Source organism: Chaetomium tenue (assembly GCF_020726465.1).
Source record: "Chaetomium tenue strain MPI-SDFR-AT-0079 chromosome Unknown F5144scaffold_2, whole genome shotgun sequence".
Taxonomy (NCBI): domain Eukaryota; kingdom Fungi; phylum Ascomycota; class Sordariomycetes; order Sordariales; family Chaetomiaceae; genus Chaetomium; species Chaetomium tenue.
Genome location: NW_027117330.1, coordinates 3,740,648 through 3,764,658, shown reverse-complemented (window position 1 = coordinate 3,764,658; position 24,011 = coordinate 3,740,648). Strand labels below are relative to the sequence as shown.

The 24,011-nt window shown below is 56.6% G+C and overlaps 9 protein-coding genes across 9 annotated transcripts; 6 read left to right on the top strand and 3 right to left on the bottom strand.

Moving 5' to 3' along the window:
• Positions 1 to 109: 109 nt before the first annotated feature.
• Positions 110 to 3,602, top strand: F5144DRAFT_563423 (TAF5-like protein). The gene is made up of 4 exons (XM_066788374.1): positions 110 to 548; positions 1,064 to 1,246; positions 1,310 to 2,115; positions 2,178 to 3,602. The coding sequence occupies exons 1-4, from the start codon at positions 396 to 398 to the stop codon at positions 3,343 to 3,345; spliced, it is 2,310 nt and encodes a 769-aa protein (XP_066646951.1). The 5' UTR covers positions 110 to 395; the 3' UTR covers positions 3,346 to 3,602.
• Positions 3,603 to 3,633: 31 nt separating this feature from the next.
• F5144DRAFT_131517 (Vps5 C terminal like-domain-containing protein) lies at positions 3,634 to 6,129 on the top strand. The gene is made up of 4 exons (XM_066782300.1): positions 3,634 to 4,623; positions 4,723 to 5,103; positions 5,154 to 5,756; positions 5,813 to 6,129. Exons 1-4 carry the CDS (start codon positions 3,886 to 3,888, stop codon positions 5,963 to 5,965), a joined length of 1,875 nt encoding a protein of 624 aa, XP_066646950.1. The 5' UTR covers positions 3,634 to 3,885; the 3' UTR covers positions 5,966 to 6,129.
• A 164-nt stretch (positions 6,130 to 6,293) lies between these two features.
• Positions 6,294 to 7,025, bottom strand: F5144DRAFT_545447 (mitochondrial 54S ribosomal protein bL31m; the record flags this gene model as incomplete). The annotated part of the gene is made up of 1 exon (XM_066787364.1): positions 6,294 to 7,025. The coding sequence occupies one exon, from the start codon at positions 7,023 to 7,025 to the stop codon at positions 6,294 to 6,296; it is 732 nt and encodes a 243-aa protein (XP_066646949.1).
• A 320-nt stretch (positions 7,026 to 7,345) lies between these two features.
• On the top strand, positions 7,346 to 8,700 carry F5144DRAFT_627419 (flavin reductase like domain-containing protein). Its single transcript, XM_066792290.1, has 2 exons — positions 7,346 to 7,663; positions 7,748 to 8,700. The coding sequence occupies exons 1-2, from the start codon at positions 7,492 to 7,494 to the stop codon at positions 8,587 to 8,589; spliced, it is 1,014 nt and encodes a 337-aa protein (XP_066646948.1). The 5' UTR covers positions 7,346 to 7,491; the 3' UTR covers positions 8,590 to 8,700.
• On the bottom strand, positions 8,639 to 9,454 carry F5144DRAFT_130988 (uncharacterized protein). Its single transcript, XM_066782298.1, has 2 exons — positions 9,221 to 9,454; positions 8,639 to 9,113 (listed from the first exon to the last, which is right to left on the bottom strand). The coding sequence occupies exons 1-2, from the start codon at positions 9,291 to 9,293 to the stop codon at positions 8,839 to 8,841; spliced, it is 348 nt and encodes a 115-aa protein (XP_066646947.1). The 5' UTR covers positions 9,294 to 9,454; the 3' UTR covers positions 8,639 to 8,838.
• A 574-nt stretch (positions 9,455 to 10,028) lies between these two features.
• On the top strand, positions 10,029 to 11,136 carry F5144DRAFT_642558 (uncharacterized protein; the record flags this gene model as incomplete). Its single annotated transcript, XM_066792801.1, has 4 exons — positions 10,029 to 10,570; positions 10,667 to 10,841; positions 10,891 to 10,978; positions 11,043 to 11,136. The coding sequence occupies exons 1-4, from the start codon at positions 10,367 to 10,369 to the stop codon at positions 11,134 to 11,136; spliced, it is 561 nt and encodes a 186-aa protein (XP_066646946.1). The 5' UTR covers positions 10,029 to 10,366.
• Positions 11,137 to 12,689: 1,553 nt separating this feature from the next.
• On the top strand, positions 12,690 to 15,431 carry F5144DRAFT_506618 (heat shock protein 90). The gene is made up of 2 exons (XM_066786474.1): positions 12,690 to 13,292; positions 13,356 to 15,431. Exons 1-2 carry the CDS (start codon positions 13,035 to 13,037, stop codon positions 15,204 to 15,206), a joined length of 2,109 nt encoding a protein of 702 aa, XP_066646945.1. The 5' UTR covers positions 12,690 to 13,034; the 3' UTR covers positions 15,207 to 15,431.
• Positions 15,432 to 16,571: 1,140 nt separating this feature from the next.
• On the bottom strand, positions 16,572 to 18,842 carry F5144DRAFT_590699 (kinase-like domain-containing protein; the record flags this gene model as incomplete). Its single annotated transcript, XM_066790180.1, has 3 exons — positions 16,572 to 17,161; positions 17,222 to 18,532; positions 18,647 to 18,842. 3 exons carry the CDS (start codon positions 18,840 to 18,842, stop codon positions 16,572 to 16,574), a joined length of 2,097 nt encoding a protein of 698 aa, XP_066646944.1.
• Positions 18,843 to 20,987: 2,145 nt separating this feature from the next.
• On the top strand, positions 20,988 to 23,250 carry F5144DRAFT_130701 (MBOAT, membrane-bound O-acyltransferase family-domain-containing protein). The gene is made up of 3 exons (XM_066782297.1): positions 20,988 to 21,257; positions 21,321 to 22,848; positions 23,009 to 23,250. The coding sequence occupies exons 1-3, from the start codon at positions 21,094 to 21,096 to the stop codon at positions 23,033 to 23,035; spliced, it is 1,719 nt and encodes a 572-aa protein (XP_066646943.1). The 5' UTR covers positions 20,988 to 21,093; the 3' UTR covers positions 23,036 to 23,250.
• Positions 23,251 to 24,011: the final 761 nt, after the last annotated feature.

Here is a 24,011-nt window from a genome sequence, read left to right as displayed (position 1 = left end):
CAAGCTCCCCTCCACAAATTGGGCTGCGGGACGCACAGACCACTGTGCAGCAACTGCTGTGTATGAGCCTGGCAGGGTCCGTTCTTGGCTTGGGTCTTCACAACCGCATCCCACCTGCATTTCTAGGGTCAGGTATGTACCAGCGAACAACGAAAACCGACATCGTCATCAATATTCCATCAACTTTAGGACGCCATATACATCTACGCAAACTACGACTTCATTCATACCTCAGAACTTATATTTCGTGAGAGCAGAGCTCAGGGGGACAACGCGCAGCAGGCCCTTGGTTGCTCCTTCACAGCGCCACACCACGCGTTGATAGAGGTGAGAGCTCACCAAGACCGCGACTGCCGCTCTACCTTGTCGAAATAAACGCACTTCGGCCAACCGAAATGTCAAACCAAACACCCCAGGGCGGCATGCCTGGATCAACTGGAGGTCCTTATGGTGTCCAGCCTCAGTCGGCAGGAGGTCCTGGCACCAGTAATGCGGCAGCGACGACGAACACAAACAACGCGCCCTCTACCCAGAATCTAAACCAAATTGTGAGTACCTGGAAGAAACCTCATCTGCTGTTGTCTGTTTTCCCTTCCTGGATTTCTCCATCTCTTGATTCTCGTCCTTAAAAACAATCCATCAAACGTCCTGCAAAGCCAAACCAAAACCATGGGCAGCCTCAACCACAGCACCACCTCCATACAATACAAAAAGTCCCCTCAACTCAGGCCTCACAATGGACTGCCTAAACTGCCTAAACTCACAAAAGTTTTGTCCGATAAAAACGATCGGCGATTGGTGAGCCGTTTCACCCTGCCGGCCGGATTCCCCCCGTTGTGTTGTTATTGTTCTTTCTACTCAATACACACACACGGGCACAAAGCCTTCGCCCGACATACATGTTCTCCAATTCCAATCCCCCCCTCATTCATCCTACATCACTATTCCGACCAGCACCGCCAGATACCCCAACATGCCTCCCAAGTCGAGACCTCACCCGCCCGCTGCTCTTCAGCAGGGCCCCGCCAGATCCACGAACCATAACTCACTAATGTCCAACCAGGTCACCGATTACTTGAAAAAGAAAGGATTCACCAAAACCGAAGCTGTCTTTCGGCAAGAAACATCCTATCTGGGCCCTGATGGGAGACCAGCCCAGCGAAACGATGACCCCGGCCCGAAGAAGTATCTAAAATCCTTTGCATTGCTGAGGAACTGGATCGAGAACAATCTCGATATTTACAAGGTAAGCATTCCGACCGTCATAGCTTTATTCTTTTTCCCTGGCGATTGATTGAAAATTCTCTAGTTTGAACTCAGAAAGCTCCTCTGGCCCGTTTTCGTTTACTCCTACCTGGAACTCGTCGGCCAGGGCTACGCCGATGATGCAAAGCATTTGCTGGATACGCTGCGGCCGCAGTTTGATGCGGTTCACCAGGATGCCCTGGCATTGCTGGCCACGGTCACGCTGCCCCAGCACGTCGAGGAGAACCAAACCACCCGGCTTTACCGGGAGAACAAGTACCGAATCCCGCTGAACCAGTCGCTTTCTGGCAATCTCTTCCACTTCCTCGAGCGGGAGTCGGACGAAGGCGGTGCCACCATTACCTACATCCTCCAGACCTACTGCAGCGTTGAGACGAGCGCGCGGGGCCCAATCGAGCCTTACAGCTTTGAGGCCATCTATCGTCGCGCCCAGAATCTCGATCTGGACGAGGTGGACGCACAAGAGGGAATTCCGGGCGTTTTCACGGGAGTGTCGAACCGTGACGTTCTTGATACGAGTGCTAAGCTCAAGCTTGGACCGATGCCGATGGAGCTCGATTTGAGAGACGATGTTAGGGCCGAACTCGAGGACGAAGACCAGCGGAATCCACCGGCTGACGGCCGGCCATCCTTGGTCGAAGAGTTTGACAAGCGCATCAAGCGTGAGGAAAGTGCCGACGCGCCTTCGCGAGCGGACCTACCACTTCCTCCTTCACGGGCTCGGGACGTAGTGATGGAGATGCAAAAGGTGCGCGAGAATCGCGATAGGTTCCAGATTGAGGGTCGCACAGGCGGTGTTGGCGTTCCGGTATCTTCTTGCATGTTCACTTTCCACAATACGCTCGGAAGGTTTGTTGCGTCTTCTTCTTTTTTTGCACCCGTTAAGCTAGTTGGGACTGACAGTTTGTTAGCGTGTCATGCATGGATTTCTCCAACGATCACCAGCTCGTGGCTGCCGGTACCATGGATTCTTATATCCGCGTGTGGTCTCTCGATGGCAAGCCGCTCCCGACCAGTGTCGAGAACGAGAAGGACCTCAAGGTCAACAACCGGAAGCTCATCGGGCACTCAGGCCCGGTGTACGGGGTGGCATTCTCGGACTCCATCGCCAACTTAAGCCGCAACATCTATGGCGAAGGTGAAGACAAGAAACCCGACACTGGCACGAAGCTGCTGCTGTCTTGTTCCGCCGACGGCCAAATCCGCCTTTGGTCTTTGGATGTGTGGGCCTGCTTATGCATCTACAAGTCGCACTACGGACCAGTTTTTCGTGTTCTCTGGAGTCCCCATGGACACTACTTCGCTACGGCGGGATGGGACAAGACCGTCCGTGTCTTTTCCCAAGACCATGCCTCGGCGCAACGCCTCATGGTCGGTCATGACACCAGCATCTCGGCCTTGGCTTGGCACCCGAACGGCACCTACATATTCTCCGCTTCGGACGAGATGGACAAGTCGATCCGCATGTGGTCCATCACCACGGGGAACTGCGTACGCGTATTCACCGGTCATGCCCACTACATCAGCGCTCTCGAGTGTGCCCACAACGGCAAGATATTGGCGAGCGCCGACGCAGGAGGAAACATCATCCTCTGGGACATCGACAAAGGCACGCGCATCAAACGATGCCGTGGACACGGTAAAGGCGGAATCCCGTCTCTCAGCTTCAGCGCCGAATCGAACGTCCTCGTATCCGGCGGCCTGGATGGTACCGTCCGTGTCTGGGATGTCGAGCTACCGGCAGATCCCAGCAAGGCCAATCCTCTCACAGCCGGTGTTATCCAGCCGGCCCCGCAAGTGGACGGGGCAGTGGCTGGCGACAGCATCGCCGTCGGCGGCCCTTCGGATAGCCGCAGTATCACGGTAGGCGGCCAGACAGCGCCTGCACCTGGCGCGAGCGCATCTGGGGGCGGCGTCGGAGCTGGCGGCGGCGGTGGCGGGAAAAAGAAAGGGAAGGAGGTCCAGATCACACCGGACCAGATCAGCGCCTTCGCGACTAAGAAGACGCCGGTTATGAAGGTCCAGTTCACACGCATGAACTTGATCGTGGCGGGCGGCTGCTATGATTCTGAGCGGTAGGACCACCAGTATTAGGCAGTTATGATTCCCGACTGGGTGGACGCGGAATGGTTGCTATTCAAGGATCGGACGGTTGATTGTAAGCTTTTAGCTGGGCGGCCGGGTGAGTCTGGAGTTTGGGATATGTATAGTACAAGGGTGCAACAAGGCTGAGATATCCACGGTTACATAATTTGACATTTTTGCTATGACTGTTGTAAATATTCGATGATGGGGTCTATCTACATTACCTTGGGCAAAAAAGGCAGATGACAGCCAAAGAGCTCTTCAGAGGCCGAGGGGCATCTTGCATCCCGCGAATAACCCCACATCGATCGGCTGCCAAGAAAGGCTTAGCTTAACGTCCGCTTCATACGTAACGCAGCAACAGCAGAGAGCTACTCCCTCCATCCACAAACACCATCCACCCAGTATCCCGCAACCTACGCCAGGCCCCATAACCTGGTCGGGAATTGCTGCACAACGCGTCTAGCTTCGGGCCCCTCCAACGCGACAACTGAACAATCAATTCACATCCATCTAAACCACTCGCCGCCCACAATGGAAGACCCCTGGGCCGACTCGGCCGCCACATCGGACCCTCTCGGTTCCTCCACCCAGCCGAGCGCCGACGACAACAGCAGCGGTACCGCCCCGGCTGGCTCCTCCAACGCCCCCTCCTCAACCACCGCGCCATCCTCCTCCTCCGCCGCCCGCCCCTCGCGCACCACCCCGCGCCGCTTCGTCGCCCAGCCCACCCGCCTGCAAGCCGTCGAAGACGACCCCCTCGGCCCCCTCGGCGCAGCGGCAGCAGCAGCAGCATCCACAGCCGCAGCAGCAGGCAGCTCACCCCTCCCCACCACCGCCGCCGACGATGCCACCGCCGCCCTCCACTCCCCGCTCGGCGCCCTCCCCACACCAGGCCAGGAAGGCGGGCCCCCCGTCCCGCCGCTCAAGGAGAACAACCTCCCGCTGCGCACCACCATGGGCCCGCCCACCCCGGGCTCGGCCGGCGGCAGCGGGAGCAAGATGCTGCTACAGCGTGGTGGGCCGCCGGATCCGCATCGTATTGATGATGATGAGGATGAGGGTGGGGGCAGTGGATTGGGCGGTGGGCGGTTGGGTGGGAGACAGCCGCCGCCGGTGCAGGCTGCTCATCCGAGCCCGGTGCATTCGGCGACAAGACCGAGTGTCAGTGTGGAGCAGGCGGCGCGGCCGAGTTTCCATATTGCGGTGGGCGATCCGCATAAGGTGGGGGATTTGACGAGTAGTCATATTGTTTATTCGGTGCGGACTACGGTATGTGTTTTTTCTGTTTCTCTTTTCTGGGGCCTGGGGTGGTCTGGGGTGGCGGTGGAGAGACGGGCTGATGGGCTAACGTGCTAACTTCGTGGGCAGACAACGTCCAAGGCGTATAAGCAGAGCGAGTTCGAGGTCAAGAGACGGTACCGGGATTTCCTGTGGCTGTACAACACCCTGCACGCGAACAACCCGGGCGTGGTGGTGCCGCCGCCCCCCGAGAAGCAGGCCGTCGGCCGGTTCGAGAGCAATTTCGTCGAGGCGCGGCGCGCGGCGCTCGAGAAGATGCTCAACAAGACCGCCGCGCACCCGACGCTGCAGCTGGACGGGGACCTGAAGCTGTTCTTGGAGAGCGAGGCGTTCAACGTGGATGTCAAGCACAAGGAGCGGAAGGAGCCCAGTCTTGGGGAGAGCAAGAGCGTGCTTGGGTCGCTGGGATTCGGTGTGGGCAGTGGGAATAAGTTCGTCGAGCAAGATGATGTGAGTATGCCAGACTGATGGTTTTGGGAGTGGTGGCTGACAACCGGCAGTGGTTCCACGACCGCAAAGTTTACCTTGACGCCCTAGAAAACCAGCTCAAAGCGCTTCTCAAAGCCATGGACGGCATGGTTGCCCAACGCAAGGCCATGGCCGAGGCCGCCGGCGATTTCTCGGCTTCCCTCCACGCCCTATCCACCGTCGAGCTCTCGCCCACCCTCTCCGGGCCCCTCGATGCACTCTCCGAGCTGCAGCTCACGATCCGCGATGTCTACGACCGCCAGGCGCAACAAGACGTGCTCACGTTCGGCATTATCCTCGAGGAGTACATCCGCCTGATCGGCAGCGTGAAGCAGGCGTTCACGCAGCGCCAAAAAGCCTTCCACAGCTGGCACGCAACCGAGTCGGAGCTCTCCAAGCGCAAGGCCGCACAGGACAAGCTGCTGCGCCAGGGTAAGAGCCAGCAGGACCGGCTCAACCAGGTCAACGCCGAGGTCGCCGACGCCGAGCACAAGGTGCACAAGGCGCGGCTCTTGTTTGAAGATATGGGCCGGCTGATGCGGTCTGAGCTGGACCGCTTTGAGCGGGAGAAGGTGGAGGATTTCAAGTCGGGCGTGGAGACTTTCCTTGAGAGCGCCGTCGAGGCGCAGAAGGAGGTAGGTCAATTTCTAAGCCGAATCGTTGGAAGTATTTTTGGCTGACGTTTTTCTAGTTGATCGAGAAATGGGAGACGTTCCTCATGCAGCTCGACGCCGAAGATGACGAGACAGTCTTCTACCGGCCCCCTGTTATCCAGTCGAACAAGCCGGCCGGTGACACAGCTGTGGATCGGGCGAGAGCGAGGATTCACGAAGATTCGGATTAGGGGTAATTAGTTTGGGAAATACCCTCAATTTTGTCACGGAGTAGATGGCACGGTCGCCCGAAGCAGCCGTGCCAATTGATCAAGGGATGTAGGGAGGCGCGAGGTGTTGAATGGAACCGTGCGGTATTCAGTTAGACAACTTAGATGCCTGGATGGCGTTGTTGTCATTGTATTATACACAGCCGTATCCGCATGCTGCGGTAGCCTTCTCCGGTTTATCAATCCATCCACCCATCTATGAAGGGACATCGGCTCCCCAAAATACACAGATTGTTTTCTATGTTACAACGTACACTACTCCCACAGAACCCCCGACCTTTTTAAGCCCTTATTTCTTCTTCTTCTCCTTCCTCGCCTGGTCCTTGGCACTCAATCCGCCCTTGATGTTCTTGTCCTCGGTTGCATACGTGCTGATGAGGTCGACAAGCGAGTCGAACGGATCCTCCGCCGGCGCCGCGGCCTCTGCCGGTGCCTGTGCCGCTGCTGCTGGCTTGGCGTCCTTCGCATCCACCTTCTTCTTGTCGCCCTTCTCCTCCGCACCCTTCTTCCCTACCGCCGCGGCGCCCTTCTCCCCACTTTCCTTCGAGCCATCAGCAGCAACCGGCGCGGCGGCAGCCGGAGCAGCAGCACCAGCAGCAGCCGCAGCTGGAGCAGCAGGCCCGTCCAGATCCCACGAGCTGCCGTAGCGCTCGCGGAAGGCGGCGAGCTTGCCGGCCTCGTCGACCTCGACGTTGCGCAGCGACTTCTCGGTCGGCTGCCACAGGATGTGGTTGCGGCTGTCCTTGGCCGACTTGTACAGCGCCAGCGGCGACGTCGTCCGCACCGTGAACGTCGACCCGTCGCTCAGCTGCACCAGCTGCGTGAACTGGTACGGCCGCCGCGACCGCGGCACGAACGTCGCGTGCCGCACCTGCCCGGCCGCGGAGGTTGTTGTGCTGGTTTGTGATGTGGGGAGCCTGATGCCCGCTGCTGTGGGGGTGTGTGGGAGGGCCGGTGTTGTCGAGGGGAGGTAGCCAGCCAGGGATGGCCGCCGGAGGAGTGTTGAGGGGAGCTTCCCCATTTTGGAGGAGGTGGTCGGGAGGGGTGATGTCGGTGGGTTGGTGTGGGTGGTTCGGGCGCCAGGTGGGGATGTTAAAGGTCGAGGACGGGTGAAAGGGGGAGTTGGAGGTTCAATTGGTAGGCCTCCGTTCCTTGTCCACGTCGTCGGGGTTGTGGTGTTGCCCGGGTTCGTCTTGTCGTCGGCTCACGTTCGGTGCTGGGGCTGCAATTGGGACTTCGCCGGGAATGAAATTTTGATACGGTGGGCGGTACAGCCAGCTGTGCAAGTGATATTGCGGTTCACAGCTAGGGTTCTTATCGGGTCGCTTATCGCCGGCAAGGTTCCGGCCGGGTTCGCCCTCGCCCCGGTTCAAGCTTCGTCAAAATTTCGGCCGCCCGAAGCCGATCACCACCGGGTTGTCAGCATAACAACTCCGAAGCAATCCAAGTGGTTTCAAACGAAAGCTGTTGGCGTTGATGGGGTTGAAATGAACAGTCCCCGCGTCCTGGTGGGCTTGGCCGCCGAACGCGCCCCCCTAGCCCCTCTCGTTCCCCGGCGCAATCATGCTTCCTCGGCCTGGGCAAACCCGATGCAGCGGCCCCGAACCGCCGCCGCCCAGCCGCCATTAGCCTTCGGGAGGGTATACTGCTACCCCGAACGTACGCCAAAGAACATATCCCCACCCCCAACCACCCTCACCATCTACCTCGCATAGCGCTGACAGCTTCCCCTTTCCCTTCTAGACCCTCCCCGCTCCCCACGAACCCGACGATGCTTCCACAGCACTCCCCAAACCCACCGCGACCGGCACCCACGAACCTTCCACCTCACCGACCCCCAACCCCCCTCCATCCACTCACACTCCTCCTCGCCCGCCTCGCCCCCCCTCCCCGAACAATTCCGCAGCGTCATGCGCCTGCTCACGCACCCCGTCGTCGTCTGCACCTCCACCCACCCACCACCACCCACACCCACACCCAACCCCCCCAACTCACCCAACCCCCCACCCCCACCACAAGGCACCCCCCGCGGCATGACCATGTCCTCCTTCACGTCCCTCGCGCTCGCCCCCACCCCCGTCGTCAGCTTCAACATCGCGACGCCCAGCCGCACGCTCGACGCGGTGGCGGCCAGCGGGCGGTTCAACATCCACGTGCTGGCAGACGACGCGGCGGGGGCGCGCGTGGCGGATTGGTTTACGGGGGGCAATGCGGAGGGGAGGGGCGCGTTTGAGAGGTTGGTTGGGAAGAAGGGGGAGGAGGGGGAGGGGGAGGGGGGTATGGTTGTTGTTGGTGGTGGGGCTGGTGGTGGTGGGAGTAGTGGTGGGAGTAGTGAGGAGGCGCCGGTGCTGAAAGGGGAGGGGGTGTTGTATGTGCTGAGGTGTAGGTTGCTCGATGACGAGCCTACGAAGGGGTTGGTGAAGGTGAGGGATCATGTCATTGTGCTTGGGGAGGTGCTGGAGATTGTGGAGGGGCCGGGGGTGCAGAGGGAGAGGGAGGAGAGGTTTGGGTTGTTGTATGCCGATAGACGATACAGGCAACTTGGGGGCTGCATCACCCCCGAAAAGGAACTTATAAAGTCATAGATGGGGGATAGAGGACATGTACAATTGGGTGTATTCTACTCTAGATTCATTGGCGCCGGCGTTGGTTAGGACATTGCACTAAGAAGCGAAACATGTACGAGGGGAAATCAAGCGATTTTCAGAAATATTTCGGTTCGGATTGTCGCAACTCAACGAGCCAGTGTCATTGCTTCTATCTAGGCTTAAATGCCCAAAGCCGACTCCTGCCCGGAGGCATCTCATCCATAATATCAAAACTTCGTCCACCATTTACTTGATCTGAACGAGCTCCGTCTCGAAAACCAGGGTCGAGTTGGCCTTGATGACATTGCCGACAGCCTGGCTGCCATAGGCGAGGTGAGGGGCAATGGTCAGCTTGCGCTTCTCACCGACCTTCATGCCCAGAAGACCCTCGTCCCAGCCCTTGATAACCTGACCGGCGCCGACCTTGAAAGCGAGCGGATCACCACGGCCAGGGTCACGGCTGGAATCGAACTTCGTGCCGTCGAGGAGCGTGCCGGTGTAGTGAACTTCAATCTGGTCGCCTAGGTCGAGAGTCAGCTACTGTGTAAGGCTTGCGCAAATGCGCAGGCACCTGGAGCTCCTCGTAGGGGCGCTGGAGACGCGGGGTAGGTAGATCGGGAAAACTTACCGCGCTTGGTCTCAGGGCCCGTGCCCTGGGCCTGGACCTCCACCGTAAGACCCTCAATATCCGGAACGGTCATTTTGGTTGATGATTGAATTTGGACTGGGTTCCAATTGATTGATTTTTGGAAAGAGGTGAAGAGTTTGTTGTTTGTTGAGGGAGAAAGAATGGGAGAAGGGAACCGAGTTAGGTATTCAAGGTCAATGGGGGGAATGGGGGAGGACTTGAGGCGGGGTTGCGGGGTAGCTTGCAGGTTGGTTTTGTGACGCAATCGGAAGGAGGTGCGGATCGACGGCACCTTCTATTTATTTCAACCAACTAACGCACAGGATGGGGGATTCAGGTACGCCATCTCAGCCCATCTACCCGCAAACACTGCATGTTTCACCGCTCCGAACTGCATGGGACTTCCATCTGCCTTGTTTATTGAGGGGCAGTGCATCGAACCTGATGTTGTGCCAAGCGCTCGGGTGCCACGCAAGCCACGATGGATTTCACGATTCCCGCTCGCTGCTCACAGGGTTAGGGTTTCAACTGATTCCTTACTTCCCCTACCACCCTCTGGCCAAAAAAGCCGAACTCAAAGGGGGAGGAAGAAATTAAGAAAAAGAGAAAGAGAAACAGAAACAGAAAGAGAAAGAAAAGGATAAAGAAAAGGGGCAAGAAGACAAAAAAGAAAAAGAAGGAGGAAAAAATAGGGTAAAATAAAAAGTCAACTTTGGGATTCCGAATTGGTTTCTTTCAGTTCCTCTACCTCGTCAAAGTTTCAGCTACATACCTGCTAAGGTACCTAACACTTTGGAATTCGGCTTTTGTTAAGTGCCTGCTTGTAAACCACTCAACAGCATCCGTCAGACTTGCAAGCTCGCGGGGAGCGCATGGAAACACCGTATAGGGATCGGGCACTATAATTACTTCGACCACTTAAATTGCAAATCGCGGCGGAATTACTGGATTCATCAGCATTATGGAGCTGCCGCTTACTCACGCCAACCCATGTTCAGGAGCACAAGGTATAAAATCATCACGATGCGAGTTTTATTAGGTATATAAAAATGAGTAGCTGTGGACAGAAACAGAAATGTTGTCGAGGAAGAACCAAGCGAATATACCTATGTTGCGACTCAAGAGACGCCGGATACCAATAGTTCGATGCCAGCTCCCTCCCTGACCCCGCCACCCACGGCAAAGAAAAGCCAATCCAAGGTGGCAGACTCACGAGATGTCGATGGCGCATTCGAGGGCTCATTTGCTGGGACTGGGCGGGACATTGTCGTAGTTCGCCCTCAGCCGTGGTATTATCGACGAGAGTACTATCTCGATGGTTGGGCGGATCCCGTCATCCGACGAACTGCTGTAAGTGTGACTCCTTTTAGAGCTCGTCTGTCACTGACAAGCACCTAGTTTGTTGAGTGTGTTGCTACCACATGTTCAATCTACATTTCCTCGCAGTTTGGCATGACACTGGTTAACACCGGTGTCACCCAAGTCACTGCGTATGTGGGCATTTACAACGCCGTTTTCCTCACCCTCTTCGTATACGCAACAGCTACTGCCACGGGCGGCCACATAAACCCCATGATCACGTTTGCTACTATGCTCTGCGGCTTGGCGCCCATACCAAGAGGTAATAGCAACCAAACTTGCCGACATAAAGCCGATAACTGACAAGCAAGGCGTGGTGTTGATGACGGCCCAAATCCTCGGCAGTGTCCTTGCCGGAGGTGTCCTGCTGGGTTCCTGGGGCCGAGACATGGCTATTTCGTGAGTAGTTTTGTCAGTGAATCTCTACTGTGGTGAAGCTGACCGTTGGTGTCCATGTCGGCAGCCGCATGGGAGGCGGTAACTTTTTTGATCCAACGACGATCACGCCCGGCCAGGTCTTGCTAATTGAGGTCATGTCCTCGATGACGATTCTGTAGGCCCCCCCTTTGTCGTCTTTTCGAAAACCCCTCGGACTGAAGGCTCATGCTCAACGATTCCTTTCATAGCTACTTGGCAATCGGAACGGGGTTGGATCCACGGCAGCAAGTCTTATACGGGCGCCAGCTCGGGCCGCTGCTTGTAGGCCTCAGCTTAGGGCTCGTATCCTGCTCAACGACAGGTATTGCCCCAGGGTACACAGGCGCTTCGATGAACCCTGCGCGAGCACTCGCGCTCGCCATTGCAGGACGGAACTGGCATCGTGAGTATTTCTTCTTTTCTTGTATCGCTGTGAAGAAGCTGACTGGGGTAATTTAACCAAACACGTCTAGACCATTGGATATGGTGGGTAGGGCCGGTAAGGGCCAAACTCCTCGTCATCAAGCTCCGTGCGCGGTACTGACGCAACAACTACGCAGGCTCTCGCTTCGATCTTGATTGGGCTGATGTACCGTTTTGCCCCCCCGTCTTATGCCGAAAGGGTCAAACACAAGGCAAAGGAGGTCGAGTCGTCCGGACAGCAAGAAGCACACACAAGTGTTTGAGATGTCGGGGCACAACATTGTCAACGGCGCAGGGGGAGCAAGGAGTGGGGGCAGGCTGGGAGGGAAGCACATTCTGGCCAAAAAAGCCGAACTCGAAAGTCGAAAAAAGAGAACAAAGAGAAGAGAAAGGATAAAGGAAATCAAGAAAAAGAAGAGGTAAAGAAGACCGAGCAAAATGAATCAAATAACAGAAACCAAGTCAAATAAAAAGTAGACTTTTGGCTTTCGAATGGCTTTCTTTTCGTTCCTCTAGTCGAAGGTTTCGGCGGCACCTGCACTTGGAGTTCGGCTTTTTTGGCTAGACAGTGCCGGGCTGTGGGAATCAAAGAATTCACGCCGACTGCCCATGGTTACCTACCTATCGCCGTATTCACAGTTGTTTGCAATTCACGACTGCCCGCGGTCACTGTTTGGGTTGCAGGTGGTTGACCGCCTGTTAGAGGGGCAACTGCGGGGCAGTTGGGCAACCACCAGCCTCGTTTCAGCCTCGTAGGCGGGGTTGTGGTCGAGACTCTTCTGGATGATTCCGAATTTCTATGCCTTGTCACAGGCAGTGCTTGCCAAACAAAACAATGGAAACATCACCTGCTTCTTGATGTTTGTAGGGGCTTAGTGCCACATTCCCGATTCCGGACGTGCACTTCTTTCATGATCTCGAATCTACCCTGAACGTTTGATAGAATCCAATCCCAAGCTTGTGATTCCATTGCAGCCTTCAGTGGGCCGCTGCCTGAGCGGACCTTGCATGCACACGCACAGCCAATCAGTGGTATCCATTGGTTGCTGTGGAGGCGGGGAGAGGCGAATCAAAAGAAGGCCGCAGAATTTGGGCGATAGAATCCCGTAGAAACTCCCTGAGCACAGCCCAGGAACAGCCCGCAATACATTTTAGCTGCCACGGCTCCTCCTCCCCCAACTCTTCCTCCTCCATCTTCTCCATCGCTCCTCTTCTTCTCGTTTTTCCTCTACAAACCCACAGAAAGGTCTTCGAGGTGTAGACCGTTGATCATCTCCCACGTCTTCATCTTTGGTAAGTGCATCTGGGTTCCTCGCCATCGCTCTCGCCTTCAGCCTTGCCAACGGCCTTCCACTGCCCCCCCAACGCTTTCCCCAATTATTGCACTTTTCCTCCCTTGCCTTTCACAAGATCGTGGCCTTGAAGTCGCATTTTCTTGGATCTCAATCTTCCAAGATTCGTTTTCTGCTGCACTTCTCGCTGCGGCGACGAACAAAACCACCCCGCACTTGACACGAACGGAGCTTGCCCCGCGGCCGACCGACTTTTTTTTTTTCTGCGGTGGTACTGACTTTCAACCACCAGATACCCCACAGATCATACAAATACCCTCAAGATGGCCGAGACTTTCGAGTTCCAGGCTGAGATTTCTCAGCTTCTCTCGCTCATAATCAACACCGTCTACTCCAACAAGGAGATCTTCCTGCGAGAGATTGTCTCGAACGCCTCTGATGCGCTCGACAAGATCCGCTACGAGGCTTTGTCCGACCCCAGCAAGCTGGACTCGGGCAAGGACCTCCGCATCGACATCATCCCAGACAAGGAGAACAAGACCTTGACCATCCAGGATTCTGGTATTGGCATGACCAAGGCTGTAAGTAACCCTGCCTTTTGACTCTTACCCTCGTGCGGGGGCATTCGCTAATGATCATCGCAGGACCTTGTCAACAACCTTGGTACCATCGCTCGCTCTGGCACCAAGCAGTTCATGGAGGCCCTCACCGCCGGTGCCGATATCTCCATGATTGGCCAGTTCGGTGTCGGTTTCTACTCTGCCTACCTCGTCGCCGACAGGGTCACCGTCATCTCCAAGAACAACGATGACGAGCAGTACATCTGGGAGTCAAGCGCCGGTGGCACCTTCAACATCACCCCGGACACCGAGGGTGAGCAGATCGGCCGCGGCACCAAAATCATCCTTCACCTGAAGGATGAGCAGATGGACTACCTCAACGAGAGCCGTGTCAAGGAGGTCATCAAGAAGCACTCCGAGTTCATCTCGTACCCCATCTACCTCCACGTCCAGAAGGAGACCGAGAAGGAGGTCCCCGATGAGGAGGCCGAGGAAGTTGAGGAGGGCGATGACAAGAAGCCCAAGATCGAGGAGGTCGATGACGAGGAAGAGGACAAGGAGAAGAAGCCCAAGACCAAGAAGATCAAGGAGACCACCATCGAGGAGGAGGAGTTGAACAAGCAGAAGCCCATCTGGACCCGCAACCCGCAAGACATCACCCAGGAGGAGTACGCTGCCTTCTACAAGTCGCTCTCCAACGACTGGGAGGACCACCTCGGCGTCAAGCACTTCTCCGTCGAGGGCCAGCTCGAGTTCCGCGCCATCCTCTTCGTTCCCAAGCGCGCTCCCTTTGACCTCTTCGAGACCAAGAAGACCAAGAACAACATCAAGCTCTACGTCCGCCGTGTGTTCATCACCGACGATGCCACCGACCTCGTCCCCGAGTGGCTGAGCTTCGTCAAGGGTGTCGTCGACTCCGAGGATCTGCCCCTCAACCTGTCTCGTGAGACACTCCAGCAGAACAAGATCATGAAGGTGATCAAGAAGAACATCGTCAAGAAGTCCCTGGAGCTCTTCCAAGAGATCGCCGAGGACAAGGAGCAGTTCGACAAGTTCTACAGCGCCTTCTCCAAGAACCTCAAGCTCGGCATCCACGAGGATTCGCAGAACCGCTCTATCCTCGCCAAGCTGCTGCGCTTCAACTCCACCAAGTCTGGCGATGAGCAGACCTCGCTCACCGACTACGTCACCCGCATGCCCGAGCACCAGAAGAACATGTACTACATCACTGGCGAGTCGCTCAAGGCCGTCACCAAGTCGCCCTTCCTCGACTCTCTCAAGGAGAAGGGCTTCGAGGTGCTCTTCCTGGTTGACCCCATTGATGAGTACGCCATGACTCAGCTGAAGGAGTTCGAGGGCAAGAAGCTCGTCGATATCACCAAGGACTTCGAGCTCGAGGAGACCGACGAGGAGAAGCAGCAGCGCGAGGCTGAGGAGAAGGAGTACGAGGACCTCGCCAAGGCCCTCAAGAACGTCCTCGGCGAGAAGGTCGAGAAGGTCGTCGTCTCCCACAAGCTGGTCGGCTCTCCTTGCGCCATCCGCACTGGCCAGTTCGGCTGGTCTGCCAACATGGAGCGCATCATGAAGGCCCAGGCCCTTCGTGACACCTCCATGAGCAGCTACATGTCCTCGAAGAAGACCTTCGAGATCTCGCCCAAGAGCCCCATCATCAAGGAGCTCAAGAAGAAGGTCGAGGCCGACGGCGAGAGCGACAAGACCGTCAAGTCGATTGTCCAGCTCCTCTTCGAGACCTCGCTGCTGGTCTCAGGCTTCACCATTGAGGAGCCTGCGGGCTTCGCCGAGCGCATTCACAAGCTCGTCTCTCTCGGCCTGAACCTGGACGAGGAGCCCGAGGCTGCCGAGGAGGCCCCGGCTGCTGATGCCGGCGTCCCTGCCGCGGAGACCGGCGACAGCGCCATGGAGGAGGTCGACTAAACGATAACATGACTGGGAAATGAAAAAACGGCCTTGGGAATTCGGAGTTGGACGGTTCATTTTTCTCGGTTTATTGGCACCTTAGTTACCCATCTGCATTAGTTGCCGACCTTGCCTAATTCCTTACAGTCTCATTGCTCTGTAACCTTAGTCGAGGACGGGGATGGTCACGATCTGACGTAGACATGAATACAGCAATTAGATGGAATAAGGCCTTGATTTGCTCTTGCGTAGTGTCTGTTTGTTCAATGTGAAACTGCCAACCAAGTCATCCGTTGCCACGTTCTCATGTCCGGCCTACCTACAAACTGGAGGCTTCCGTGATATCAGAGACGAGAAGACACATGATATTGTTTGATTCAGTTTGTGTTTCCTTTGTCGATTGGCTCCGGGCTGGGTATGTGTAGCTAAACTTGAAGTTCCACACTCTACTAAACAAACTGAGATTGGGCAAAGTAACTAGCCCAGAACTCACTACACTTCCTCGGGCACTTCACTCCTCCTCAGTCTAATATTAGCCTGGGGATGCTGGTAAGATGCATACTCTTCCCACCTCCGGCAACCTCGTACCAGGGCTTCGAGGTGGGAGTAGGTTTCATGAATAGAAGAGGACGAAGGTGCAAGAAGGCTGTGGCATGACCTTAGCGGATAACATAGAGGGCCCTTGGGGAAGAAACTGCGAAACCACTAACACACGGCAACGCCGAAGGTTGAGACACGATGTGGATATTTTGGTATTTATTTTTTACTTTTTTAATTCTAACGTAATGATGGGATGCCCCTCTACGTACAGGTGGCTATCCAAAACAATTCTACAGTGCATGGCTGGCTGACTGACTGACTGATAAATAACGATGATATGATGCGACAACCCAGCCGTTCCCGCCTTCCAAAATAAATACAATGCATATATAAACCCCCGCTGGCCCCGAGTCCTCGTACTTTGAAAACGCCGTATCCTCGTCTTGCATCGTCATCATCATCATCGTCTTCTCCTCTTGTTGTATCGTCATAAGTTAGGTAGTGAGAAGAGGAAAGGGAGAAGAAAAAAAAAGGATATGCTAATTTACATCGCACAGCAGAATGAAGTCAACCAGCCACGAACCCCCGCGACCTCTCTCTCTCCCCGTCTCTCGTGGTCAACTGCCCCCGGCCTTGCAGCGCGGAAAGAAAATTAATAATGGGTCCCCCGGGCCCAAGTCCAACCTTCGCTCTCAAAGATGCATCAAAAATTACCTCCTCTCACCGCCTCTTCCCATTCTCCGCCTCCCACAAGCGGGTTTGACCGCTCGCACTTAATTATACCAACCCCCTCCCTTTTCCCGGCTGGTTTGCAAGATAGGTGGCAGGTAGAGAGGTACAGGGTCATACCTCCTCGCCCTCCTCCTCCTCCCTAAACCTGATGCCGCCGTCGACCGCAACACCGCCAGCGACCCACTTGTTCTGAGCCACCGTGCTCAGCGGCCACCTACTCCTGGCGCGCTTGAGCAGGCCCTCAACAACCTCCATGGCGCCGAGCATACCCTTCTCCTCAAACTTCTTGGGCTCGGCCTCGTGGTCGCCCTCGCCGTCCTCACCCTCCCCGGCACCGTACTCGAACCAGCGCCACTCGACGCGGGCGATGCGGTGGCTGGTGCGACTGCGCATGCGGATCTGCATGGCGTGATCGACGCCCTGCGGGCCGGCGGGCGGCGGGTCGAACGGCAGGCGGGCCTCGAGCAGGGCGTAGAGGAGCACGCCGAGCGACCAGGCGTCGGTCGCGCGCCCGTCGTAGGGCTGGCCCATGATGACCTCGGGGGCGGCGTAGTCGTCGGATCCGCAGCGCGTCTCGAGCTTCTCGTCTGGCGCGATGCGGCGCGAGAGGCCGAGGTCGGTGAGGGTGGCGACCGAGTAGGGGTAGGTTGTCCAGTCGGTTTCCGGGGAGAGTTCCGAGGGAGGGAGGTTGACGAGGACGTCTGCAGGGAGATGTTAGGTGGGGAGTGGTACGGGAGAGTGGGAAGGGGAGAACAACTCACTCTCGAGTTTGATATCCCGATGGACGATGCTTTGGGCATGGAGGTAGGCGACGGCGCCGACGAGCTCGGAGAAAATGCGGCGGATGAGGGATGGCGTGAGAAGGGTGCGATGACGAGTCGCGACGTCAAAGAGATCTCCGCCGGGGTGGTAACTGAGAACGAGGATGGCGCGGGATGGCTCGATGTTCCATGCCTTGAGGTTTACGAGCGATGGGTGCCGTACTGACTTCATGATCTCGAGCTCTCGCTTCAGGCTCATCTCGATGCGATCCTCGGATGCCCCTCCCCGGGGCCCGTGCTCGCAGACCTTGACGGCCACTAGGGATCGGCGTTCGTGGGCCGGAGCTTGATCCGAGTTCTGGACGGTGGTACCTGGACTGCAATCTTCATCGTCGGAGGAAGATGAAGATATTTGGCTGGTGGCCAAGTAGACTTGGCTAAAAGTGCCTTGGCCGAGCACCCTGACGGCCCGCCAACGGCGACGCTTCCGGTCGTATCGGCCATGCGCCTCGAAATATTCAGCACTTGACCGTTTGCTGCCACTAGTCGCCGAGGCGGCGGGCAGGGCCAAGTCCGTCGTGCTTAGTGATGACTCGCTTGGGGGTGGTGTCGGCGGCTTCTCGATGGGGGTTAGACCCCTTGCTTCGGAAAGATGGGGTTCCCGCCGCAAGTGCCCCTCGCCGGTGCTCTTCAAGTCCTGGCTGACACGGGTCCCAGACACAGTCGACATGCGCTTAGGTATCAACATGGGGTCCGGGATATACTCGCTAACGCTCCGATTCCTGGTGTGGTGTAACGGGGGCCGCGCGAGTCTGCCGTTCTGGTGTTGGCTGGCCCCATCGGCAGGCGCAGGGCCGGACGTAAGACCTGCGTAGCCTTTCTTCGCATACCCCGAGACATGGTTTTGATCGTTCGAGTCGAGTGGGCCCGAAGCTGGTGGGGACATGGCAGCCTCGCGCGACATCCTCCGACCCAACTGTTTCCAGGGGCCTGGCGAGTCGCCTGCCAAAAGAGGCGATGGAAAAGGAGTGAGATCGCCCATGGCAGCAATTATCGGACTCGCAACGGTTGAGCTGGCGGCCGAAGCGGAGCCGAAAGGGCCGTAGATGCCGGCTTTGAGACTCGGGGTCCTCGAAACTGGCCGGAGCGACTGAGTAGATGATTGATTCCGCAGCGAGACGGCTGGGCGCCTCGTGGACTTAACAGGCGTTGCGTAGCCGTAAGCTGGGTGCGTAAGGTCGGTCTGCAGGTTCAAAGTGGTCTCCCTGGCGTGGGGCAGGTGGTCGGGAGAGTGGGTGAGGCGATTTGAGTCTTCAAGGGCCGCAGTTGAGGGAGACCGAGGCCGGTTCGAGGGGGCCAATACGGGGGGTGACGGAGCGATGGTGTAGGTGCGAAAGGGGATGGTGTCTCCAGATGTTGTGGTACCCGGGGTATCGGACACGTCAGAAACTGGAGAAGCGACAAAATCAACATCAATTGTCGAGTCTTCTTGGGTGCTGCTGCGGTTGTCCAGGGCCGCGACAGCGACTACCGCAGCCGATGTGTCCACGAGATGTGCATTGTGACCACTTGGTTTGTCGCTTCTGTCGGATGATAGCGATTGGAGAGACGTCGAGGTCATGGCTGTGCGCACTTGCGGTTGAGAGGACCTAAGCCTGGGTAGAGCGGGCGACAAGGTGGGAGCGGGCGAGTGTTGAGACCTCGCCGGGTCGGCGTAACACGAGCGGGTGCTGGAGCGCTGGAGGTTATTCCAGCAGGTTGTGCGCGGAGCAGAGCCCACCCCAACTCAGTGTTCTGGCTCTCTGGGCGCCCTCTGACTCTGAGACTTGGCGGCACTTGTGGTGGGCGGCAAGTGGGGCTGGGCCAAACCAGGGGCGGGCTTTCCAGCTTTCCACAGTTGCACACTTGCAGGGGCTGGTAATTGCACACCAATTGTCCACCAACAAACAACCTGGAAGAAGGCCCGGGGGGCTGGAGATAACAGGAGGAAACAATCGTCGCCTACCTGAACGAAGCGGGATTGCACGATGATACACTTTGTTTCGAACGTTGAGGTTTGCCAATGAAGGATAAAGAAGAGTCGACAAGTACGAATAGGTAGTTTCAAGCCAAAAAGGTGATGGCGCAGGTGATGCCTAAGAATACACAAGTAACGTTAACTAACCAGGAACGTGGGTCGTGGGTGGTTAGGTTGTCTGTCTGTTGGTTGCTGTCCGTGGGCGGTTATCGGCCGGAGTGCGGTACTTGTATTTATTGCAGTTGCTCAAATCTCGAGCACAGACGTCGAGATAAAGAGAGACCCTTAGCCGCCGAGATAAAGCGAGATAAAGAGTAACACCACGCCGAGTCCGAGTTTAGAGCACGAAGAAGACAAGCCGCAGTTTGCGCGCTTCGTCAACCGCACTCAAAAGACTCAAAAAAGTGCCAAGACGATCGGGAACAATGGAAGCTTCGGTTGCGTGGGTCTCAGGCCTCGTCTAGCCCGCTTCGAGCCCGCCTGGTTTTGGCTCGAGTTTGTCGAGGACGTTTGCTGATGTTCAAAGCCGCTCGGCCTTCTTTGCTGTAGGTGACATTGCGTGGCCTTTTTGAGTCACGTACTGAGGCGCTGCTTACACGTAGTTATCCCGTGCAGGTTCCGCCTCGCTTGCGGCCGGTTATCAGTGTATCAACTCAACCAAGTCTGTCCAACGTCAAACTGCCCAAGATTGGTGATTACTGTGTAAACTGGCCCCGCGTAGAGCTACAAAGGGATGGACGGCAAATTCACCTCGAATGTTACATCAGATCAGACGAGGATCATCGAGGACAAGCAACCCCTCGCTGGGCTCTACAACACCACGATGGCCGATCCTCGACACCAATTGGTCGCACTCTTTAGAACACAACCAAGCTGCGTCTGGCCTGTCTTCCAGACTTTTTGCTGCGGGCAAGTTGTGCGGCACGGACTCGGCGTGCAGGGAGGACGATGTTTGCCGCAAAAATATCTCAGCCATGCGGTGGCAACTGCATTAAATGCAAGAGCCGCGAATGCCGAGTCCTAGTGCTATGCTGTGCAGTGAGTGCACCGAATAAGCTGCGAGGCAGCACTGGGGTCAGCTTCGTGGTAGCTGTGAGGTTAGTTTTAGCTTTAGGGGATGTTATCCGGCCACATTCCTTGCATGGAAGAGCACCCGGCAGGGGTTTGATTGCAAGTACCCGGACGCGACAATCGCTGCACTTGTCGAAGACAGAGTTGAAATGAATTTATAGTCAGGTGCCCCGCCGAATTCTTCCTGGGGAAACTCCCTATCTGAACCCCTGTCGTACCTGGGGACAAGTTGAAAAGACAGGCTAATCACGTGGCGGTGACGTAGTTGGCTGACGTTCCCAAGCCAGGAAGAGCAGCAGGACAAGCTGACAACTTGCCGAAATGCGCCGTTGGTCAGATGGAAATGGAAATGGAAATGCGCAGAAGATGGATGGATCCGTCAGAGGCAATGCGCCGCGCCCCTGATGGATGGAGGGCTAACAACCGAACATTGAGTTTGGTGAATCAATGAATGCATCAGTTGATCTCATCATTTTTATCATTAATTTTATCCCATCAATTGATGCCTGCCGACTCGAAGAAGCCGATCCATTCCCGATTCGACTCCGATACCCGTCTTCTCCAATACCCATCTCCAATATCCATCTCCAGGTGCAACACAGCAACGGCCTTTGCGACCTGCTGGATCAGGAGATCGTGGAACTAGACCAGCCATAATCATTTTGCCAGGAATTGGCCGTTGGCACTACCATTGGAGTTGTTCAACCCCCGACAAAAAGGAGTGAAAAGGCCCCGTGCCCGGTGGAATTTCCGACTGCGCTCCTCCTGATCCATCTCCCGCACCATGGCTTCTACCTCGGCTGATGTCTTAGATGCCACCGGCGAGTACCTCGTGCGGCCCCGGCCTCGGAAGCCTCTCCATTCCCAGCTGTCGCAGATTAGCAACGTATCCGAGACAAACGGCACACTCGAGCCCCCTAGCAATGGCCACGGTACTGGTTCAACAAGGTAGGTTTGAACGAGTTATCGAACGTTTTGCAACCGAAGTCTCACTGTTCCTCCCGCTCACAGTGGCCGTTCCACGCCGGTACCCCTCGATGCGCCACCTTCGGTCAAGTCCCTCTCGACAGCTCGCAAGCAGGTCCGCGCAGAGCAGCGTCGCCGTCTCTTCCCAACGATCGAGTTCGCAAGCCGCGTGTCGCACTTTGATCCGAACAGCGACTACCGCGATTTCCGAGGCTTCTTCAATCTCTTCTGGATTGGCCTTGCCATTATGGCCATAACATCGATGCTGCGGAATATAAAAGATACTGGATACCCCTTGCGCGTCGAGATATGGAGTCTGTTTACCGTCAAGCTCTGGCACCTAGCCATTGCCGACTTTCTGATGGTGGCCACCACTGCCGTTTCTCTCCCATTACAACACCTTGTCCGCGCTGCACCGAACGGTGGTCGATTGACGTGGGCCAAAGGCGGTATGGCCATCATGAGCGTATACCAGGTCTTGTGGTTGGCCTTTTGGATTGCCGTGCCGTTCTTGCTGGGCTGGACGTGGACTTCCCAGGTCTTCTTTTTGCTCCATACCATGGTGCTCTTGATGAAGATGCATTCCTACGTCTTCTACAACGGCCATCTAAGCGAGACCGAGAAGCGTTTGCGCTCCCTTGACGACCCCTCCACCGCATCGCGGGGACCGGTATATCTTTACCCGACCCCTGACAACCCCATGGGCACCATGGCCAGCCCTAAGAGATCCGGGGCGGGAGGCGAGGTCGAAGGCGATGGCGAGGGTAAAGAGGATGCGCCTGGCGACAGCGATGAGATTGCCCAGCTCCGTGAGGACTTGGCCCGCGAGTTGACGAGCCCCATCGGCACAATCACGTATCCGGCCAACCTGACGTGGCCCAACTATGTCGATTACATCTGCTGTCCAACCCTGTGCTACGAGATCGAGTACCCGCGGAACGACAAGATCGATTGGCAGAATCTGTTCTCCAAGATCGCTGCCATATTCGGCTGCATCTTCCTCCTGACCATCATCTCGGAGGAGTTCATCCTCCCGGCCCTGGTCGACGCCTCGCAGAGGCTCGACCCGGCGCTGCGGACGGCTGACTCGGCCCTGACTGCCCTCGAAGTGCTCCTCATCCTAGCCGAGACCATCTCCTGGCTGCTCTTCCCCTTCATGCTGACCTTCCTGCTCGTCTTCCTCGTCATCTTCGAGTACGTGCTCGGGGCCTGCGCCGAGATCACTCGCTTCGCCGACCGGCACTTCTACAGCGACTGGTGGAACAGCACCGACTGGATGGAGTTCTCGCGCGAGTGGAACGTGCCCGTCTACAGCTTCCTCCGGCGCCACGTCTACAGCGCCAGCCGCCCCCACATCGGCAAGGCCAACGCGACCGTCATCACCTTCCTCATCAGCGCTCTCGGCCACGAGATCGTCATGGCCTGCATCACCAAGAAGCTGCGCGGCTACGGCTTCATCTGCCAGATGCTGCAGCTCCCCATCGTCATGCTGCAGCGGACCAAGTGGGTCAGGGGCCGCAAGACCTTCAACAACGTGTGCTTCTGGTGCAGCATGATCCTGGGCCTGAGCCTGGTAAGTCCCCGTCCCTGTCCCGGTTCCCCGTCCCCATCCCCGTCCCGCCCTTTAACGTGTCCCTCTTCCGCCCGCATTAAACAAACAAACAACAAAATCACAACCACGTGACCATTGTTGGCTGACCGAACGTAACAATAATTTCCAATTCCCTCTGCAGATCTGTTCACTCTACGTCTTGGTATGATGAAGGCAGAACAAAAAAAGAGCCAGCCAGTGGGATTCGCGGGGGGTTGAGGTGGAGGAGTGGAGGGTCCGGCATACGGGCACGTGGTACACCTGCGCCCCAATCCCCCCCTCCCAGCACACGCCTTCCCTCCACTCCACACACGAGTCGCATGCGCATTGCCCCCAACCGACCTGCTGCGAGCTTTTGCTGCATGGGCCGAGAGATCCGACAGGGTAGGGCATTTGGGCGGACGAGGCGCACGCGAAAGGGCAGGGCAAGGCGGACAGGTCTTCCCCCTGGTCTGGTCTGGTCGGGCGCCCTGTTTTTTTTTTGTTCTGTATTTTGCAATTGCCCCCTTGCCGGACTCGGAGGTAGGCCCTGACGTGGCTTCGTGAGCAACATCCGTGGCGCGATGATGCAGCGAGGCGGCAGTTGGTTCGACGACGGATGTGCGGGAACTGGATACAAGGCTACATTTGGCAGAAATATATTGGAATGGACGGGTACAGCGGCGCGGGAGACAGACCTGTAGATGCACATATTCGGCGCTTATCCATGATACCAGTGGTGCTACATGAGATTATGACAAATAGAAATCAAACCTCATATTTGATGTGTACGAAGTAAGGAAGGGAGGGCATTGCGAGCTGGCTAGTTTCAGATTCATGTGATGGCTAAGTTTGAAGTGATTGCTTCCACCGGCACGAGACAGTCCTCGGGAAATCATGACTGTGAACGAGAACACCGACGACCGAGTTTGCATCACTTTGTCTTTGTATTTATTTGTATTGTGCGTAGCGGGGCATTCATCACCCAGTCGTAGCTAACTAAATACACCCAAAAAGGGGGTAAGGAGGAAAAGGGAACCAAGACAGACGACGAAATAAGGATCCAGAAAGATGCTCTCATCCAGTCATTCCAAATTCCCTTCCTCCCATTCCATGCCAGGTGCCCCCGAGGTAGGCATTCATTCCGTGCCGAAGATGGCAAGCGA

Bases quoted from the DNA above. Each gene is read 5' to 3' on its own strand.
- F5144DRAFT_130701 (XM_066782297.1), top strand. From the start codon at position 21,094: ATGGCTTCTACCTCGGCTGATGTCTTAGATGCCACCGGCGAGTACCTC. The intron at 21,258-21,320 runs GTAGGTTTGAAC...TCCCGCTCACAG, and splicing joins CACGGTACTGGTTCAACAAG to TGGCCGTTCCACGCCGGTAC. The intron at 22,849-23,008 runs GTAAGTCCCCGT...TTCCCTCTGCAG, and splicing joins TGATCCTGGGCCTGAGCCTG to ATCTGTTCACTCTACGTCTT.
- F5144DRAFT_130988 (XM_066782298.1), bottom strand. From the start codon at position 9,293: ATGACCGTTCCGGATATTGAGGGTCTTACGGTGGAGGTCCAGGCCCAG. The intron at 9,114-9,220 runs GTAAGTTTTCCC...CTCTCGACCTAG, and splicing joins GGGCCCTGAGACCAAGCGCG to GCGACCAGATTGAAGTTCAC.
- F5144DRAFT_131517 (XM_066782300.1), top strand. From the start codon at position 3,886: ATGGAAGACCCCTGGGCCGACTCGGCCGCCACATCGGACCCTCTCGGT. The intron at 4,624-4,722 runs GTATGTGTTTTT...CTTCGTGGGCAG, and splicing joins TTTATTCGGTGCGGACTACG to ACAACGTCCAAGGCGTATAA. The intron at 5,757-5,812 runs GTAGGTCAATTT...ACGTTTTTCTAG, and splicing joins CCGTCGAGGCGCAGAAGGAG to TTGATCGAGAAATGGGAGAC.
- F5144DRAFT_563423 (XM_066788374.1), top strand. From the start codon at position 396: ATGTCAAACCAAACACCCCAGGGCGGCATGCCTGGATCAACTGGAGGT. The intron at 549-1,063 runs GTGAGTACCTGG...ATGTCCAACCAG, and splicing joins CCCAGAATCTAAACCAAATT to GTCACCGATTACTTGAAAAA. The intron at 1,247-1,309 runs GTAAGCATTCCG...AAAATTCTCTAG, and splicing joins ACAATCTCGATATTTACAAG to TTTGAACTCAGAAAGCTCCT.
- F5144DRAFT_627419 (XM_066792290.1), top strand. From the start codon at position 7,492: ATGAACAGTCCCCGCGTCCTGGTGGGCTTGGCCGCCGAACGCGCCCCC. The intron at 7,664-7,747 runs GTACGCCAAAGA...TTTCCCTTCTAG, and splicing joins GGTATACTGCTACCCCGAAC to ACCCTCCCCGCTCCCCACGA.
- F5144DRAFT_506618 (XM_066786474.1), top strand. From the start codon at position 13,035: ATGGCCGAGACTTTCGAGTTCCAGGCTGAGATTTCTCAGCTTCTCTCG. The intron at 13,293-13,355 runs GTAAGTAACCCT...TGATCATCGCAG, and splicing joins GTATTGGCATGACCAAGGCT to GACCTTGTCAACAACCTTGG.